At 49.5% G+C, this 18,276-nt stretch overlaps 2 protein-coding genes and 1 long non-coding RNA gene across 3 annotated transcripts in view; 2 read left to right on the forward strand and 1 right to left on the reverse strand.

Annotated features, from left to right (window-relative positions):
• LOC308196794 overlaps nucleotides 1-18,276 on the reverse strand; it is a 102,407-nt gene that overhangs the window by 68,788 nt on the left and 15,343 nt on the right. The gene's annotated exons all lie outside the window — the stretch shown is intronic.
• LOC308196792 (inositol 1,4,5-trisphosphate receptor-interacting protein-like 1) lies at nucleotides 1,496-4,396 on the forward strand. Its single transcript, XM_080596372.1, has one exon. It carries the CDS (start codon nucleotides 2,232-2,234, stop codon nucleotides 3,786-3,788), a length of 1,557 nt encoding a protein of 518 aa, XP_080452498.1. The 5' UTR covers nucleotides 1,496-2,231; the 3' UTR covers nucleotides 3,789-4,396.
• Nucleotides 10,911-13,546, forward strand: LOC308196791 (inositol 1,4,5-trisphosphate receptor-interacting protein-like 1). Its single transcript, XM_080596371.1, has one exon. The coding sequence runs from the start codon at nucleotides 10,945-10,947 to the stop codon at nucleotides 12,526-12,528; it is 1,584 nt and encodes a 527-aa protein (XP_080452497.1). The 5' UTR covers nucleotides 10,911-10,944; the 3' UTR covers nucleotides 12,529-13,546.

Consider the following 18,276-nt stretch of genomic DNA (forward strand, 5'->3'; position numbering starts at 1 on the left):
TGTGGAAGCAAGAAGGCGCAGCCTTGGGAACCGCTCATCAGAAAGCCATCCCCTCCACCGCTGTTCCTCCAGCACCCAGTCGGACCGACACGGCCATCCAGATGGAACGCCAGTTACCTCACACGACCACCCAGCCCTCAGGCTACAGGATGCACATTGGGCCATTCCCTGAGATGGAGAACCAGGGCAAGCACACCAGTGCAAGCTGAGCCTCCTCTTCTCCAGGCCGAACCACCCCAGCTCCCTCAGCCGCTCCTCGTAAGACTTGTTCTCCAGACCCCTCACCAGCTTCGTTGCCCTTCTCTGGACTCTCTTGAGCACCTCCATGTCCTTCTTGTAGCGAGGGGCCCAAAACTGAACACAGTACTCGAGGTGCGGCCTCACCAGAGCCGAGTACAGGGGGACAATCACTTCCCTAGCCCTGCTGGCCACACTGCTTCTTATGCAAGCCAGGATGCTGTTGGCCTTCTTGGCCACCTGAGCACACTGCTGGCTCATATTCAGCCAACTATCAACCAATACTCCCAGGTCCTTCTCTGCCAGGCAGCTTTCCAGCCACTCATCTCCCAGCCTGTAGCGCTGCTTGGGGTTGTTGTGCCCCAGATGCAGGACCCGGCACTTGGCCTTGTTGAACCTCATACAGCTGGCCTCAGCCCATCGCTCTAGCCTATCCAGATCCTCCTGCAGAGCCTTCCTGCCCTCGAGCAGATCAACACACGCACGTAACTTGGTGTCGTCTGCAATGTTACTGAGGGTGCACTCGATCCCCTCATCCAGATCATCAATAAAGATATTAAAGAGAACTGGTCCCAGTACTGAGCCCAGGGGGACTCCACTAGTGACCGGCCTCCAACTGGATTTAACTCCATTCACCACGACTCTTTGGGCCCGGCTACCCAGCCAGTTTCTAACCCAACGAAGCATACGCCAGTCCAAGCCAAGAGCAGCCAGTTTCTTGAGGAGAATGCTGTGGGAAACTGTGGAGCTATACATTCCATTTTTTTTATTTCATGTAATTACACGTATTACAACACGTGAATGAGTTCCTGCCTGGCTCAATGCAAGAGCTGCTGCCCAGCCATTTGGCAGGACCCATGACAGCCTGGTCTTTGCCCCGCTCCTCTGTGGGCCAGGCCAACTCCCTGATGGGTCCAAACTTCAGCCACTAAAATAAATCACCTTTGAGCTCATCTTGCCCAGGGAAAGCCCTGGTGAAGGACTGGGAGTGAGTGCATGCAAGAAGGCAGGAGGGTTAGCACGACTGCCCATTCTTGTCTGGTGAGCCACCGGATGGCTCCTGTCACACCTACACCTAAAGTGGAGGATGCTCTCCCATCGCTGCCCAAGGCTGACCATCACTCCTCCAGCCTGGAGGCACCGTCAGCAGGGAACATGCCAGCCCCAGTCAAAATCTCACCCATGCCTTCAATGCAGGTGGAGAAGGGAACACAAATCCCTCCTGCTGGAACAGCCCTGGGGGACCAGCGTAACTCCGACGAGCTGCAAGAACAAACCTCGAGATTCGACCCAGTGGGAGCAGAGGACCTGTCTCTCCTTGCCTCCCACTGCAAGCCCTCCTGTTCCAATGACTGTCTAGGGGTTACTTTTTCAGAACTTAACGTGGAATGGCACACGAGGAGCACAGCCTCCACAGGCTACATCACCCAAATCTCTTTCTGCAGACGGCCCTGGGGGCTCCCGTGAGCTGTGCAAAGAGAGCCCGGGGGACTCTGTCCAGCCACGTGCCTCTGCACTCGGGTGACACCAGGGCCTGGGCTGCCCAGGGCAACTGGGCATCGCTGTGCCAGGGCGGGGACCGAGGGCGGGGCGGGGGCGCAGGTGACATCAGAGGACGTGTCACAATGGGGGAAGAAGACGTGTCACAATGGGGGAAGAAGACGTGTCACAATGGGGGGCGGCTTTTAAGGCAGCCGCAGGCAGCGCTGCTGCATTTTGGCCTGAGCCATCGGTGAGTGCAGTACCAGGGGGAAGATGGGGCTAGGCCAGGGCTGGGGCACAAATGCTGGCCTCCCAAGGGCTTGCTAAGCCTGCGGCCAGGACTCAGCCGCTCAGGGCAGGGCTCGCGGCTGTCGCCGCCAGCACTGCCCACAGTCCCTGCTGCCTTCCCAGCCCCTTCGCCCCCTCTCCTACCTGACCCTAGGGGTCTGCGGCTCCTGCCGTAGCTCCCACCCAGCCCCACTGACCCGCTTCTCTCTCACCTCTTTCAGACCATGGCTTCGGCACTTTTTTTCGTCCTGACGTTCCTGGGTTTTGGCCCGCAGAAGGTCGGCGATGAATTAGATGCAGATGCAAATGAGCACATACAGCAGCGTGTGGAGATGCTGCAGGAGCGCATGATGCAGCTCCTGTGGGAAATTGAGAAGAGGGACCGGGAGCACCACAGGCGCGATGCCATGCAAGCCGTGCTCTTGTCTGTGTTGCTGCGCTGGCAGTTCTGGTTCAGCATTGGCGTGCTTGTCCTTTTCTTCTGGTACCTGTGGCGGATTCTTAGAAGGATCCGAGAGCCTGACAGCAGCAGTGAGGAGGAGAGCTCCAGCGATGAGGAGGACAGCTCCAGTGGCGAAGAGGAGGAGGAGAGCTCCAGTAGCGAAGAGGAGGAGGAAGAGCAACAAAGGCCACAACCAAACCCCAATGATGCAAACGATCTGGCTGATTATGTAAGTCAGCGCATCTACTGGCCACTTCCAAATCCAACCATCAGATGCTATCAGGTGGCAGAGGTGGTGGAAGACCTCCTGAATGCCTACAGCTCGATCTTTCAAGAGAGTTTCTTTCCGGAGCTGCAGTCAGCCATCGGAGTGGGCAGTGCCTTTGAAGGTTGGAGTCCCCGTGAGAACGACACTGTCTACCGCCTACTTGTGCCCATGACAGCCCCCCGTGGGCACTCCTTCCACCTGGAGCTGGGCAAAGAGGACGATATCCTGGCGAGGAACTCCTCTATCCGTGTCGAGCTGGAGTGCACGTGCGCGAGGGAGCAGGCCTTTGAGGACATGCTGTGCTTCCTCCACCATTCTGAGGATGAGCTGAAAAATCAGGAGCCGAGCCTCCTAGACACCCTCTGCACCGACTCCTACCTAGATGCGGAGAAGACTGCAAGGTGGTTCCAGAACTTTGTGAAAACAGCCTGGGTGGTTATGCCTCGGTCGCACCTTTACAATGTAAAAGTGCTACCTTCCGCCCGCTCCTGCAAGTTCCAGATGACAAATGCTACCAAGAGAAACCTCACCATTGAGATAATCTTTGGGGTTCAGCAAGGCAATTCAGACATCTTCCTGAGCAGCCAGAGGACGGAGGCCATCATCACCCCCAGCACAACGTGGCCACAGAGCTGTGCGGTTGCAGAGAGGAAGTTCTTCCAGCACATAAACGCCGAAGCCTGGTTCTACAGCTTACACCTCAAGTGCATGCAGATCTGCGCCCGTATGCTGGTGGGCACAAGCATTTCCACTTATGTCATCAAGACTGTTGTCATGCACCTCCTGACCTCCGTCCCCTTGGAAACGTGGCACAGGGAGGATTTTCTGCTGCGGCTGGATGATATCATTCGGTACCTGCACTGCTGCCTGGAAGAGAAACGCCTCAACCACTTCTTCTTTGGCAACGAGATGGTGCCCGATGTGATTGCCCTGCCACCAGCCTTCCAACTTTCTGGCCCAGTCAACCTTTTCGAGCACCTGGAGCAGGACACACGTGCCTACACCCACATGCTGGAAGAGTTCCAGGAGCTGCGCAATCGCCTCACAAGACTGATGATCTATGGACGCTGAAAGAGGCCTTCGTGCACAGACAGGGCACTCTGCTGACAGCAGGTGATCAACTCTTACCACTCTGTGGGGAGCCAGACCTCACGCAGCTCAAGAGACTGCTTCATGGACGTTTGACGCAGAGACTGCCGATACCAACTGGGCAGGCACTGCCCGTCCCCTTGGAGGCTCCATTCCATTGGGAGCTTTGGCCTCCCTCAGCAATAAACACCTTGCTTGAACAAACGCTTTGTCTGTGATTGTCCTCCTCGAGCAGGGCCACCTAGAGTCAGTTGCCCAGTACCGTGTCAAGATGGCTTTAGAATACTGCCAAGGTGGGAGACTCCACGATCTCTCTGGGCAAACTGTACAACATGCTTTACCTTTTGGTTAGCCCTAAAGTGGTCAGGCAGTTGGACTAGGTGATCTTTAAAGGTCCCTTCCAACTGAACTATTCTAAAAGCTGAAGCTTTTCCCCTGCTTTCCCATCACACTGGTGCTGTTAACACCGACCATTAACTGTGCTCTCACATCCTATGACTAGAGATTGCATTTGCTTTTTTTAATGTGTCATTACATCTTTAGCTACACAAATCATTTGGTTTTGATACGACTGTAAAAATGTAATAACATGGAATTGTTTTGGCATTCACGTACACCAGTTGCAGTCTCCCAAATCACATTTGAGGCACTATATATCATTTTAACTTAGGACACTCATCCAACCCAAATGAATTGGGCTTTAACAAATTTTATAATCTGAATGGACACTTAGCTTTAGTTGAAGCCTTGGTATATAAGTTTACCATGAGCTGTTTGCTTTAAAATCAAATTAAGAATAAAACTTCGAACAAGCATTCTGGAGGTATTGCTAAAAGAAACTAGTACCTCTTGTAAGCAAGGGTGACAGGAAGATCATCAAAAATTTTGTAATCATATAAGTTCAGATGGAAACTTGCATGCTTTGCTCACTCATTTTTATTGTTTGGTAATAACATCAAAGCAACAAGTTATCCCTTTGCTTTACTAGGATTTTGGTGCTTGCTACTTACCGTTTCATAACTCTGATAAGTAACAAGCAGATTTGTTTGTCCAATATCGGTCAGCAGAAATAAAGAGATTTGATTACATAGCCAGGGTAAGTTCTTGTGCCTAGACACGTGAGCAAGGCTGGGATGTCTCTAGACCAGGTGTCCTCTGACAATGCAAAGCACACCCTGGGCACCTAAGGTGATTTGTTCTGTTAATGAGGAAGGATGAGTACTCCAGCCCCAGAAGGTTGCAGCCGTGCGTATGCCTGGCCATGATTTTGTTAATCCTGCACCAACCTCCTGCAGCGGGCTCGTGTCCCAGCCTCAGTCTGTCCCCAGGGAGATGCCTGACACCCAGGGTTGGGGCTGCCCCACTGCCCTGCTCCTGCTGGGGAGGTGGGATGTGTCCTGGCCATGAGGCCCTGACCCACCACCCTTTGGAGCCCCCAGCCCTTGTTGCGCCCTGACAACTTCAGCATTAAATTCCAGCCATCCTTAAACTGCAAGTTAGTTTAAACAACCTGAAGTGGGTTGGGTGAGGCCAAACCTAAGCTGAAGCTCAGTGGTTTGTTTATATTCCACACCAAAACAAAAGTAAACAGAAACAAACCTGTATCATTATCAGCACTTTTCTGCTGTTTGAAAACAACTAAGTTTTCTTTGAAGAAAAAAAGCTCAGGGAAAACCTTATAAGCAGCTTTTTTTTTTTTTTTTATAATCCAGCTGAGTTCACATAAATGAGAGCTAAACTGAAATAAAAGTTTCCACAATCTTCTACTTTTTTTACAATCCCAGTTTAATTCAAACAAGAGTAACTGCACGCAGACCTGCCCCGAGCAACCTCTATCACATCAAGAATTTAAAATGATGTATAATTACTGGAGTCCTATCACTTACAATTATGTTCACTTCAGACTTCCTTTACTTTGACAACAAATGTAAAATGACCTTTGAAAATCTGCGAATTTATCCCACCGTATCTTGTGCAGTTATGTCACATTTTCAACAGAAATCAGTTAGAGAAGAGCTGTCCTACAATGTCCCAAGTTTTCTTCCAGAAAAAGTCAGCAGAACCAATTATAACAACAACATACAAACAAAAAAACCACCTCGGCATCTCTTTCATTTATAAATTACATCTTTGCCAAGTGCTTCCCTGCTGCATAAAGCAGATTGCTGCTTCTCACTTCAGTTCCTTGTGTTTTGTCCCTCAGCTTGAAAAACATTTTTGCAACTTGTTACAAGATGAGATTTTATCCCTTTAGACAGACAGACTGCCAGATCAAAAGCAGATGTTGAACAAAATCTGAGAGGTTCAACCACTAAGAGAAACCTCGAGTGCTCTTAACCTCTGCAGCACCACACTGGCAGCTGACAGCGCTGCCATTTTGCCTGACTTGCTCAGTACATAAAATTAGGGATAGGAGGGAGGAGGCACTGAGCTACATAGCTTCCTGTTTCTTGCCACTGCCATAGCACCTGAGAGTTTTTCACGTACTAAGAACTAGGTAATCAACCTTCTGCACAATTCATATAGGTCCCCTCTCATTTTTCTTTATTCCTGGTAAAGCTTTCAATGCCTACAAAGGGTGCTTGTAGCTATGTAGTTCAAGCAGATCAGCTTTAAACCAAACAAAGGCATTGCAGCATCTCTCATGGTTATTACATCACTGCCTCGGCCACTCTCTTCTTGAAGTTGGTTCCACAGGCAAAGCTAGGAGTGCTTCAGTCCCTTGTTCTCCTGCTCCTTTTTGAATCCTGTCTCAGAAAGCATCCTTGTCTCACCACAGTCCCACTGAAAACAGATCATTCCCCAAGTTCTCACCTTGAATGTGCCTGCCCTCCACACAGAATCTCACTTCTCTGTTAGCGCCAAGTTTTTTCCCTGTAGCAGGAGAGTTTTCATTTTAGCGTTCTGCTTTAAAAAGGTGAAGTCAGAAGTGTTGTCTTCTAAAAGTGTCTAGAGAAAGGTTCTTTAGAGGTACCTTCTACTTCAGTACTTCAGGATCTGAAAGCTCTTGACACAGTGTGTCCCTGGGTCTGGATTTTTGCCCAGCAGTGGTACTGTGCTAAAAATGGTAGTAATAATAATAACAGAGCATTGCTTGGAGCTTTCAGTCCCTGACAGGGGAATCTACTGACTCTCAGGTGGAAAGGAATAGAATGCCAGAAATTCAAGTATAAACTAGTGTTTTACTGTCAAAAATTACATTGAGCATCTTGAACACAGATTAACAAGACTGACTGTATTGGTCTATGCATAAGCTGATAATTCTGTAGCTCCAGCCCAGGGTTCGGCTGCCTGCCCTGTGCTCATATTGCACAGTAGAGCTGTGCAAAAAAAAAAAAACACGACTTTTCCTGGAAAACTGTTGGTGAGCTGCAGGAGTTTGTAAGCTAATATCATACAAGGAAAGGAAAGGGGGGACAGGACAGAAGTAACATTGCTGAGATAACAGGTAGTAACTCAAGGACAAAAAGACACCACATGAGAAGGAAAAAAAAACTAAGGACACACCTGAAGATATAAATCAAGCAAGGTCAGGTATCTGTCGTTCCAACATTCCAAAGAGGATACATCCCCCCCATCAGACAGCCTGGCCAGCTCATCAGGCATCTGCACATCTAGCGTGTCATCATTGCCATGGATGTCCTGCCTGCAGAGTCTGTGATGCCTGACGCCATCATAAACACCAGCAGAGGAAGGTGTGTCCATCAGAGGAGTGCAGGTTTGCACTGCAGATCCCTGCAGTGATGCCATGCCCCATTCAGGGGACAGCGCTTCCCAAAACAAAGTCACTCAACTGCTAACGACTCAAAACCACTTCACTGAAAGACAAGTACACTATACAGTGTGCTGTATGCCTGTGCCTAACAAGCACATCAAGCACCTGTGTGGCATGGATCCTTGGGCTCATGTGAGTGCACCTCTGTGTGTTAGTTCTGTTAGTTCAGTTTGCTCTGTTCAATTTTTCCGAGCTCTTTAACCACATTATTACTGTATTTCATCTGGGAAGTGCTGTCTGGGAGCTTTTGGTATTTGAATGACATTGGCGATCCCAGGTCTTGAAAAAGGAGTATTACTGCCTGTTGCACCAGCACGAAGTTGTCGAGCGTGACTGTGAGTATAAGGGGCTGTACAGAGAAGAAATAGCCCTTGCCGCTATGAAAGTACGTACTCACAGACTCCCTTCTGCTCTTTTTTTTTTCCTGAAGGATAGGGTTTACTGTGAGCATCCTCCTCAAGCAGGGCCACCTAGAGTCAGTTGCCCAGTACCAAGTCGAAATGGCTTTAGAATACTGCCAAGGTGGGAGACTCCACAATTTCTCTGGAGAAACTGTACAAGTGCTCAGTCATCCTCACATTGGAGAAATGCCTTCTGATGTTCAGACAGAACCTGCTGTGTTGCTTTTTATGCCCAATGCCATGTGTCCTGTCTCTGGGCACCAGCAAAAAGGGTCTGGTTCTTTTCATCTTGAAAATGGCATCAACAGCAGCAGTTGCCACGTGCTGAGAAGAACACAAGGCCTGCAAGGTCCCAGTCGTGCCTGAAGGAGTTTCTGTGCCCCGACGCTCGTGGGCCATGTGAGCCGTGCTGGCGGAGGCACCAGCCGGCAGGCCACTGCTCTCACGAGGGGCTGGGCAAACCACGAGGGGGTGTGGACTGAGCATGCGGCCAGCTTGAACAGCAGGAGGCCGCAGGAACGTGCCTGAGGGAGCACCAGCGGCCTGCGCACGCCAGCAGGGAGTGGGTGCAGTGGGAGGCACAACCAGCACACACCCACAGCACGAGAGGGGCTCTGTCAGTGGGCGGCCTGGACAGTTCTGCTCTGCTCGTCTGCTCTGCCTCACCAACAGGCCTGGGCTATAGCCCCAGCAGCCTCCTCAGCCAACGGCAACGCGCATTCCCTCAAGCGTGTGGAAGCAAGAAGGCGCAGCCTTGGGAACCGCTCATCAGAAAGCCATCCCCTCCACCGCTGTTCCTCCAGCACCCAGTCGGACCGACACGGCCATCCAGATGGAACGCCAGTTACCTCACACGACCACCCAGCCCTCAGGCTACAGGATGCACATTGGGCCATTCCCTGAGATGGAGAACCAGGGCAAGCACACCAGTGCAAGCTGAGCCTCCTCTTCTCCAGGCCGAACCACCCCAGCTCCCTCAGCCGCTCCTCGTAAGACTTGTTCTCCAGACCCCTCACCAGCTTCGTTGCCCTTCTCTGGACTCTCTTGAGCACCTCCATGTCCTTCTTGTAGCGAGGGGCCCAAAACTGAACACAGTACTCGAGGTGCGGCCTCACCAGAGCCGAGTACAGGGGGACAATCACTTCCCTAGCCCTGCTGGCCACACTGCTTCTTATGCAAGCCAGGATGCTGTTGGACTTCTTGGCCACCTGAGCACACTGCTGGCTCATATTCAGCCAACTATCAACCAATACTCCCAGGTCCTTCTCAGCCAGGCAGCTTTCCAGCCACTCATCTCCCAGCCTGTAGCGCTGCTTGGGGTTGTTGTGCCCCAGATGCAGGACCCGGCACTTGGCCTTGTTGAACCTCATACAGCTGGCCTCAGCCCATCGGTCCAGCCTATCCAGATCCTCCTGCAGAGCCTTCCTGCCCTCGAGCAGATGAACACACGCACGTAACTTGGTGTCGTCTGCAATGTTACTGAGGGTGCACTCGATCCCCTCATCCAGATCATCAATAAAGATATTAAAGAGAACTGGTCCCAGTACTGAGCCCAGGGGGACTCCACTAGTGACCGGCCTCCAACTGGATTTAACTCCATTCACCACGACTCTTTGGGCCCGGCTACCCAGCCAGTTTCTAACCCAACGAAGCATACGCCAGTCCAAGCCAAGAGCAGCCAGTTTCTTGAGGAGAATGCTGTGGGAAACTGTGGAGCTATACATTCCATTTTTTTTATTTCATGTAATTACACGTATTACAACACGTGAATGAGTTCCTGCCTGGCTCAATGCAAGAGCTGCTGCCCAGCCATTTGGCAGGACCCATGACAGCCTGGTCTTTGCCCCGCTCCTCTGTGGGCCAGGCCAACTCCCTGATGGGTCCAAACTTCAGCCACTAAAATAAATCACCTTTGAGCTCATCTTGCCCAGGGAAAGCCCTGGTGAAGGACTGGGAGTGAGTGCATGCAAGAAGGCAGGAGGGTTAGCACGACTGCCCATTCTTGTCTGGTGAGCCACCGGATGGCTCCTGTCACACCTACACCCAAAGTGGAGGATGCTCTCCCATCGCTGCCCAAGGCTGACCATCACTCCTCCAGCCTGGAGGCACCGTCAGCAGGGAACATGCCAGCCCCAGTCAAAATCTCACCCATGCCTTCAATGCAGGTGGAGAAGGGAACACAAATCCCTCCTGCTGGAACAGCCCTGGGGGACCAGTGTAACTCCGACGAGCTGCAAGAACAAACCTCGAGATTCGACCCAGTGGGAGCAGAGGACCTGTCTCTCCTTGCCTCCCACTGCAAGCCCTCCTGTTCCAATGACTGTCTAGGGGTTACTTTTTCAGAACTTAACGTGGAATGGCACACGAGGAGCACAGCCTCCACAGGCTACATCACCCAAATCTCTTTCTGCAGACGGCCCTGGGGGCTCCCGTGAGCTGTGCAAAGAGAGCCCGGGGGACTCTGTCCAGCCACGTGCCTCTGCACTCGGGTGACACCAGGGCCTGGGCTGCCCAGGGCAACTGGGCATCGCTGTGCCAGGGCGGGGACCGAGGGCGGGGCGGGGGCGCAGGTGACATCAGAGGACGTGTCACAATGGGGGAAGAAGACGTGTCACAATGGGGGAAGAAGACGTGTCACAATGGGGGGCGGCTTTTAAGGCAGCCGCAGGCAGCGCTGCTGCATTTTGGCCTGAGCCATCGGTGAGTGCAGTACCAGGGGGAAGATGGGGCTAGGCCAGGGCTGGGGCACAAATGCTGGCCTCCCAAGGGCTTGCTAAGCCTGCGGCCAGGACTCAGCCGCTCAGGGCAGGGCTCGCGGCTGTCGCCGCCAGCACTGCCCACTGTCCCTGCTGCCTTCCCAGCCCCTTCGCCCCCTCTCCTACCTGACCCTAGGGGTCTGCGGCTCCTGCCGTAGCTCCCACCCAGCCCCACTGACCCGCTTCTCTCTCACCTCTTTCAGACCATGGCTTCGGCACTTGTTTTCGTCCTGACGTTCCTGGGTTTTGGCCCGCAGAAGGTCGGCGATGAATTAGATGCAGATGCAAATGAGCACATACAGCAGCGTGTGGAGATGCTGCAGGAGCGCATGATGCAGCTCCTGTGGGAAATTGAGAAGAGGGACCGGGAGCACCACAGGCGCGATGCCATGCAAGCCGTGCTCTTGTCTGTGTTGCTGCGCTGGCAGTTCTGGTTCAGCATTGGCGTGCTTGTCCTTTTCTTCTGGTACCTGTGGCGGATTCTTAGAAGGATCCGAGAGCCTGACAGCAGCAGTGAGGAGGAGAGCTCCAGCGATGAGGAGGACAGCTCCAGTGGCGAAGAAGAGGAGGAGAGCTCCAGTGGCGAAGAAGAGGAGGAGAGCTCCAGTAGCGAAGAGGAGGAGGAAGAGCAACAAAGGCCACAACCAAACCCCAATGATGCAAACGATCTGGCTGATTATGTAAGTCAGCGCATCTACTGGCCACTTCCAAATCCAACCATCAGATGCTATCAGGTGGCAGAGGTGGTGGAAGACCTCCTGAATGCCTACAGCTCGATCTTTCAAGAGAGTTTCTTTCCGGAGCTGCAGTCAGCCATCGGAGTGGGCAGTGCCTTTGAAGGTTGGAGTCCCCGTGAGAACGACACTGTCTACCGCCTACTTGTGCCCATGACAGCCCCCCGTGGGCACTCCTTCCACCTGGAGCTGGGCAAAGAGGACGATATCCTGGCGAGGAACTCCTCTATCCGTGTCGAGCTGGAGTGCACGTGCGCGAGGGAGCAGGCCTTTGAGGACATGCTGTGCTTCCTCCACCATTCTGAGGATGAGCTGAAAAATCAGGAGCCGAGCCTCCTAGACACCCTCTGCACCGACTCCTACCTAGATGCGGAGAAGACTGCAAGGTGGTTCCAGAACTTTGTGAAAACAGCCTGGGTGGTTATGCCTCAGTCGCACCTTTACAATGTAAAAGTGCTACCTTCCGCCCGCTCCTGCAAGTTCCAGATGACAAATGCTACCAAGAGAAACCTCACCATTGAGATAATCTTTGGGGTTCAGCAAGGCAATTCAGACATCTTCCTGAGCAGCCAGAGGACGGAGGCCATCATCACCCCCAGCACAACGTGGCCACAGAGCTGTGCTGTTGCAGAGAGGAAGTTCTTCCAGCACATAAACGCCGAAGCCTGGTTCTACAGCTTACACCTCAAGTGCATGCAGATCTGCGCCCGTATGCTGGTGGGCACAAGCATTTCCACTTATGTCATCAAGACTGTTGTCATGCACCTCCTGACCTCTGTCCCCTTGGAAACGTGGCACAGGGAGGATTTTCTGCTGCGGCTGGATGATATCATTCGGTACCTGCACTGCTGCCTGGAAGAGAAACGCCTCAACCACTTCTTCTTTGGCAACGAGATGGTGCCCGATGTGATTGCCCTGCCACCAGCCTTCCAACTTTCTGGCCCAGTCAACCTTTTCGAGCACCTGGAGCAGGACACACGTGCCTACACCCACATGCTGGAAGAGTTCCAGGAGCTGCGCAATCGCCTCACAAGACTGATGATCTATGGACGCTGAAAGAGGCCTTCGTGCACAGACAGGGCACTCTGCTGACAGCAGGTGATCAACTCTTACCACTCTGTGGGGAGCCAGACCTCACGCAGCTCAAGAGACTGCTTCATGGACGTTTGACGCAGAGACTGCCGATACCAACTGGGCAGGCACTGCCCGTCCCCTTGGAGGCTCCATTCCATTGGGAGCTTTGGCCTCCCTCAGCAATAAACACCTTGCTTGAACAAACGCTTTGTCTGTGAGTGTCCTCCTCGAGCAGGGCCACCTAGAGTCAGTTGCCCAGTACCGTGTCAAGATGGCTTTAGAATACTGCCAAGGTGGGAGACTCCACGATCTCTCTGGGCAAACTGTACAACATGCTTTACCTTTTGGTTAGCCCTAAAGTGGTCAGGCAGTTGGACTAGGTGATCTTTAAAGGTCCCTTCCAACTGAACTATTCTAAAAGCTGAAGCTTTTCCCCTGCTTTCCCATCACACTGGTGCTGTTAACACCGACCATTAACTGTGCTCTCACATCCTATGACTAGAGATTGCATTTGCTTTTTTTAATGTGTCATTACATCTTTAGCTACACAAATCATTTGGTTTTGATACGACTGTAAAAATGTAATAACATGGAATTGTTTTGGCATTCACGTACACCGGTTGCAGTCTCCCAAATCACATTTGAGGCACTATATATCATTTTAACTTAGGACATTCATCCAACCCAAATGAATTGGGCTTTAACAAATTTTATAATCTGAATGGACACTTAGCTTTAGTTGAAGCCTTGGTATATAAGTTTACCATGAGCTGTTTGCTTTAAAATCAAATTAAGAATAAAACTTCGAACAAGCATTCTGGAGGTATTGCTAAAAGAAACTAGTACCTCTTGTAAGCAAGGGTGACAGGAAGATCATCAAAAATTTTGTAATCATATAAGTTCAGATGGAAACTTGCATGCTTTGCTCACTCATTTCTATTGTTTGGTAATAATATCAAGGCAACAAGTTATCCCTTTGCTTTACTAGGATTTTGGTGCTTGCTACTTACCATTTCATAACTCTGATAAGTAACAAGCAGATTTGTTTGTCCAATATCGGTCAGCAGAAATAAAGAGATTTGATTACATAGCCAGGGTAAGTTCTTGTGCCTAGACACGTGAGCAAGGCTGGGATGTCTCTAGACCAGGTGTCCTCTGACAATGCAAAGCACACCCTGGGCACCTAAGGTGATTTGTTCTGTTAATGAGGAAGGATGAGTACTCCAGCCCCAGAAGGTTGCAGCCGTGCGTATGCCTGGCCATGATTTTGTTAATCCTGCACCAACCTCCTGCAGCGGGCTCGTGTCCCAGCCTCAGTCTGTCCCCAGGGAGATGCCTGACACCCAGGGTTGGGGCTGCCCCACTGCCCTGCTCCTGCTGGGGAGGTGGGATGTGTCCTGGCCACGAGGCCCTGACCCACCACCCTTTGGAGCCCCCAGCCCTTGTTGCGCCCTGACAACTTCAGCATTAAATTCCAGCCATCCTTAAACTGCAAGTTAGTTTAAACAACCTGAAGTGGGTTGGGTGAGGCCAAACCTAAGCTGAAGCTCAGTGGTTTGTTTATATTCCACACCAAAACAAAAGTAAACAGAAACAAACCTGTATCATTATCAGCACTTTTCTGCTGTTTGAAAACAACTAAGTTTTCTTTGAAGAAAAAAAGCTCAGGGAAAACCTTATAACCAGCTTTTTTTTTTTTTTTATAATCCAGCTGAGTTCACATAAATGAGAGCTAAACTGAAATAAAAGTTTCCACAATCTTCTACTTTTTTTACAATCCCAGTTTAATTCAAACAAGAGTAACTGCACGCAGACCTGCCCTGAGCAACCTCTATCACATCAAGAATTTAAAATGATGTATAATTACTGAAGTCCTATCACTTACAATTATGTTCACTTCAGACTTCCTTTACTTTGACAACAAATGTAAAATGACCTTTGAAAATCTGCGAATTTATCCCACCGTATCTTGTGCAGTTATGTCACATTTTCAACAGAAATCAGTTAGAGAAGAGCTGTCCTACAATGTCCCAAGTTTTCTTCCAGAAAAAGTCAGCAGAACCAATTATAACAACAACATGCAAACAAAAAAAACACCTCGGCAACTCTTTCATTTATAAATTACATCTTTGCCAAGTGCTTCCCTGCTGCATAAAGCAGATTGCTGCTTCTCACTTCAGTTCCTTGTGTTTTGTCCCTCAGCTTGAAAAACATTTTTGCAACTTGTTACAAGATGAGATTTTATCCCTTTAGACAGACAGACTGCCAGATCAAAAGCAGATGTTGAACAAAATCTGAGAGGTTCAACCACTAAGAGAAACCTCGAGTGCTCTTAACCTCTGCAGCACCACACTGGCAGCTGACAGCGCTGCCATTTTGCCTGACTTGCTCAGTACATAAAATTAGGGATAGGAGGGAGGAGGCACTGAGCTACATAGCTTCCTGTTTCTTGCCACTGCCATAGCACCTGAGAGTTTTTCACGTACTAAGAACTAGGTAATCAACCTTCTGTACAATTCATATAGGTCCCCTCTCATTTTTCTTTATTCCTGGTAAAGCTTTCAATGCCTACAAAGGGTGCTTGTAGCTATGTAGTTCAAGCAGATCAGCTTTAAATCAAACAAAGGCATTGCAGCATCTCTCATGGTTATTACATCACTGCCTCGGCCACTCTCTTCTTGAAGTTGGTTCCACAGGCAAAGCTAGGAGTGCTTCAGTCCCTTGTTCTCCTGCTCCTTATTGAAACCTGTCTCAGAAAGCATCCTTGTCTCACCACAGTCCCACTGAAAACAGATCATTCCCCAAGGAGTTCTCACCTTGAACGTGCCTGCCCTCCACACAGAATCTCACTTCTCTGTTAGCGCCAAGTTTTTTCCCTGTAGCAGGAGAGTTTTCATTTTAGCGTTCTGCTTTAAAAAGGTGAAGTCAGAAGTGTTGTCTTCTAAAAGTGTCTAGAGAAAGGTTCTGGGGATTTGCTTGGTGATGGGGAAGAAACTGAAACAAAGGAGTCACAGGGTGTCGTCATATTCTGAGAAAGAAAAAAGCTGTTCATAGACTTATAGAAATGTCATGGGAATTAATGGATTTGCACAATGACAAACCAACCAAGAAAGGGAATACTTCAGCACTTGTCTGTAGGGGCTCAGACCTTCCAGCTTTGTGTGCTCTCCCCATCTCAGCTTCATCATTGCTCAAGCTTCAGTGCCAGGGAAAATAGATGCTAATGCCATGAACAGACTGACACTACAAATTCAGGATCAGACCAACACTTCTCCAGGCTAAACAGCTCTTCTTATTGCCACTTTCCAAGATAACCCACATATCCCTAGGTAGAATTTTGAATCAAGGATAATGTGTGTGTGTGTTTTGAGAGGTACCTTCTACTTCAGTACTTCAGGATCTGAAAGCTCTTGACACAGTGTGTCCCTGGGTCTGTATTTTTGCCCAGCAGTGGTACTGTGCTAAAAATGGTAGTAATAATAATAACAGAGCATTGCTTGGAGCTTTCAGTCCCTGACAGGGGAATCTACTGACTCTCAGGTGGAAAGGAAAGAATGCCAGAAATTCAAGTATAAATTAGTGTTTTACTGTCAAAAATTACATTGAGCATCTTGAACACAGACTAACAAGACTGACTGTATTGGTCTATGCATAAACTAATAATTCTGTAGCTCCAGCCCAGGGTTCGGCTGCCTGCCCTGTGCTCATATTGCACAGTAGAGCTGTGCAAAAAAAAAAAAAAAAAAAACAAAAAAACGACTTTTCCTGGAAAACTGTTGATGAGCTGCAGGAGTTTGTAAGCTAATATCATGCAAGGAAAGGAAAGGGGGGGACAGGACAGAAGTAACATTGCTGAGATAACAGGTAGTAACTCAAGGACAAAAAGACACCACATGAGAAGGAAAAAAAAACTAAGGACACACCTGAAGATATAAATCAAGCAAGGTCAGGTATCTGTCGTTCCAACATTCCAAAGAGGATACATCCCCCCCATCAGACAGCCTGGCCAGCTCATCAGGCATCTGCACATCTAGCGTGTCGTCATTGCCATGGATGTCCTGCCTGCAGAGTCTGTGATGCCTGACGCCATCATAAACACCAGCAGAGGAAGGTGTGTCCATCAGAGGAGTGCAGGTTTGCACTGCAGATCCCTGCAGTGATGCCATGCCCCATTCAGGGGACAGCGCTTCCCAAAACAAAGTCACTCAACTGCTAACGACTCAAAACCACTTCACTGAAAGACAAGTACACTATACAGTGTGCTGTATGCCTGTGCCTAACAAGCACATCAAGCACCTGTGTGGCATGAATCCTTGGGCTCATGTGAGTGCACCTCTGTGTGTTAGTTCTGTTAGTTCAGTTTGCTCTGTTCAATTTTTCCAAGCTCTTTAACCACATTATTACTGTATTTCATCTGGGAAGTGCTGTCTGGGAGCTTTTGGTATTTGAATGACATTGGCGATCCCAGGTCTTGAAAAAGGAGTATTACTGCCTGTTGCACCAGCACGAAGTTGTCGAGCGTGACTGTGAGTATAAGGGGCTGTACAGAGAAGAAACAGCCCTTGCCGCTATGAAAGTACGTACTCACAGACTCCCTTCTGCTCTTTTTTTTTTCTGAAGGATAGGGTTTACTGACCTCACCTTCATGTTTTAATGCATATTAGAGAGTTACCCAAGATAACATAGGAAGTCTGCAGCAGAATCAAGAATTAGGTTCGTGTGTTCATTAAATTTAAGGTAATCTTTTTTTTTTTTTCCATTTCTTATAAGGAATTTTTAAATACTGGCTGCCAAAATTAAAGGAAGACCCCAAATTTACAGTTTTTCCCTAAATAAATAACCCTTTTCTTCCATTGAAGGCTGTCATTTCAGAGCACAAACCTACCTAAATTAGAGATGATTTGAGCATGTACAAGGTAGCAAAACTGAATTTCACTCTTAAAAAGGAAAGAAAAAACAGATAAACAGCTTGCTTCTGTCCTACAAGCCCCCAGCAAAAAATAAGGTTGGGGAGAAAAAGTTACTCTGCCTAAGCCATCCTCAACTGATTTTTGCTTGAATTATTTAAGGACAGGTTGAATAACAGAGGCTCCACCTTCTATTCCATTTTTTTTTTTTGCTATTCTTAGAGCGAAAATTCTTATGGTAATTTAAACCTCCCTTGTTTTAATTTAAATTCATTATTTCTAATTCTACCCACCATGTACTTGAACAGATTATTCCACTGCTGTTTTAAGCCACTTACACCCCTAACAGAACCTTCTTTAGTTTTCTCTTTTCAGGAGACACCATTCTCGCCATCTTCCCACGTAACAAGTCCTTTTTCCAGCTCCACACTCAGCAGCACGCTTCCCACCGAGGCCGTCTCTCACCGACCACATCCCTCTTGTAGTCCATCCCCAGGCCTCCCAGAGGAGGCCAAGCAGAGTGGAAAGGCTTCAGGTATCCAACAGTTTCATTCGTTCATCCCAAGATGACAAGGTCTATTCTGTGTTAAATCTTATTCCACTTTTGCCCTGCTGCGCCCCGTGCGGCATCGGCACCCTGTTTACACTTGCATTTTTCCCACCATGCCAACACACTTCACTGTTCCTGACAGTTCTGTTGTGTTCTTTTATGAGCCACACCTGAGCATCTCTAGCACTGAGAGTCTTTTACACATTAACTGGGAGTTACAAGCCACGTTCACCACCTCTTTGGTCCCAGTGCCAACTTGGGAGGGTGACATCT

The sequence above is a fragment of the Anser brachyrhynchus genome, assembly GCF_964034855.1.
Source record: "Anser brachyrhynchus genome assembly, chromosome: 5".
In the NCBI taxonomy this organism is placed as follows: domain Eukaryota; kingdom Metazoa; phylum Chordata; class Aves; order Anseriformes; family Anatidae; genus Anser; species Anser brachyrhynchus.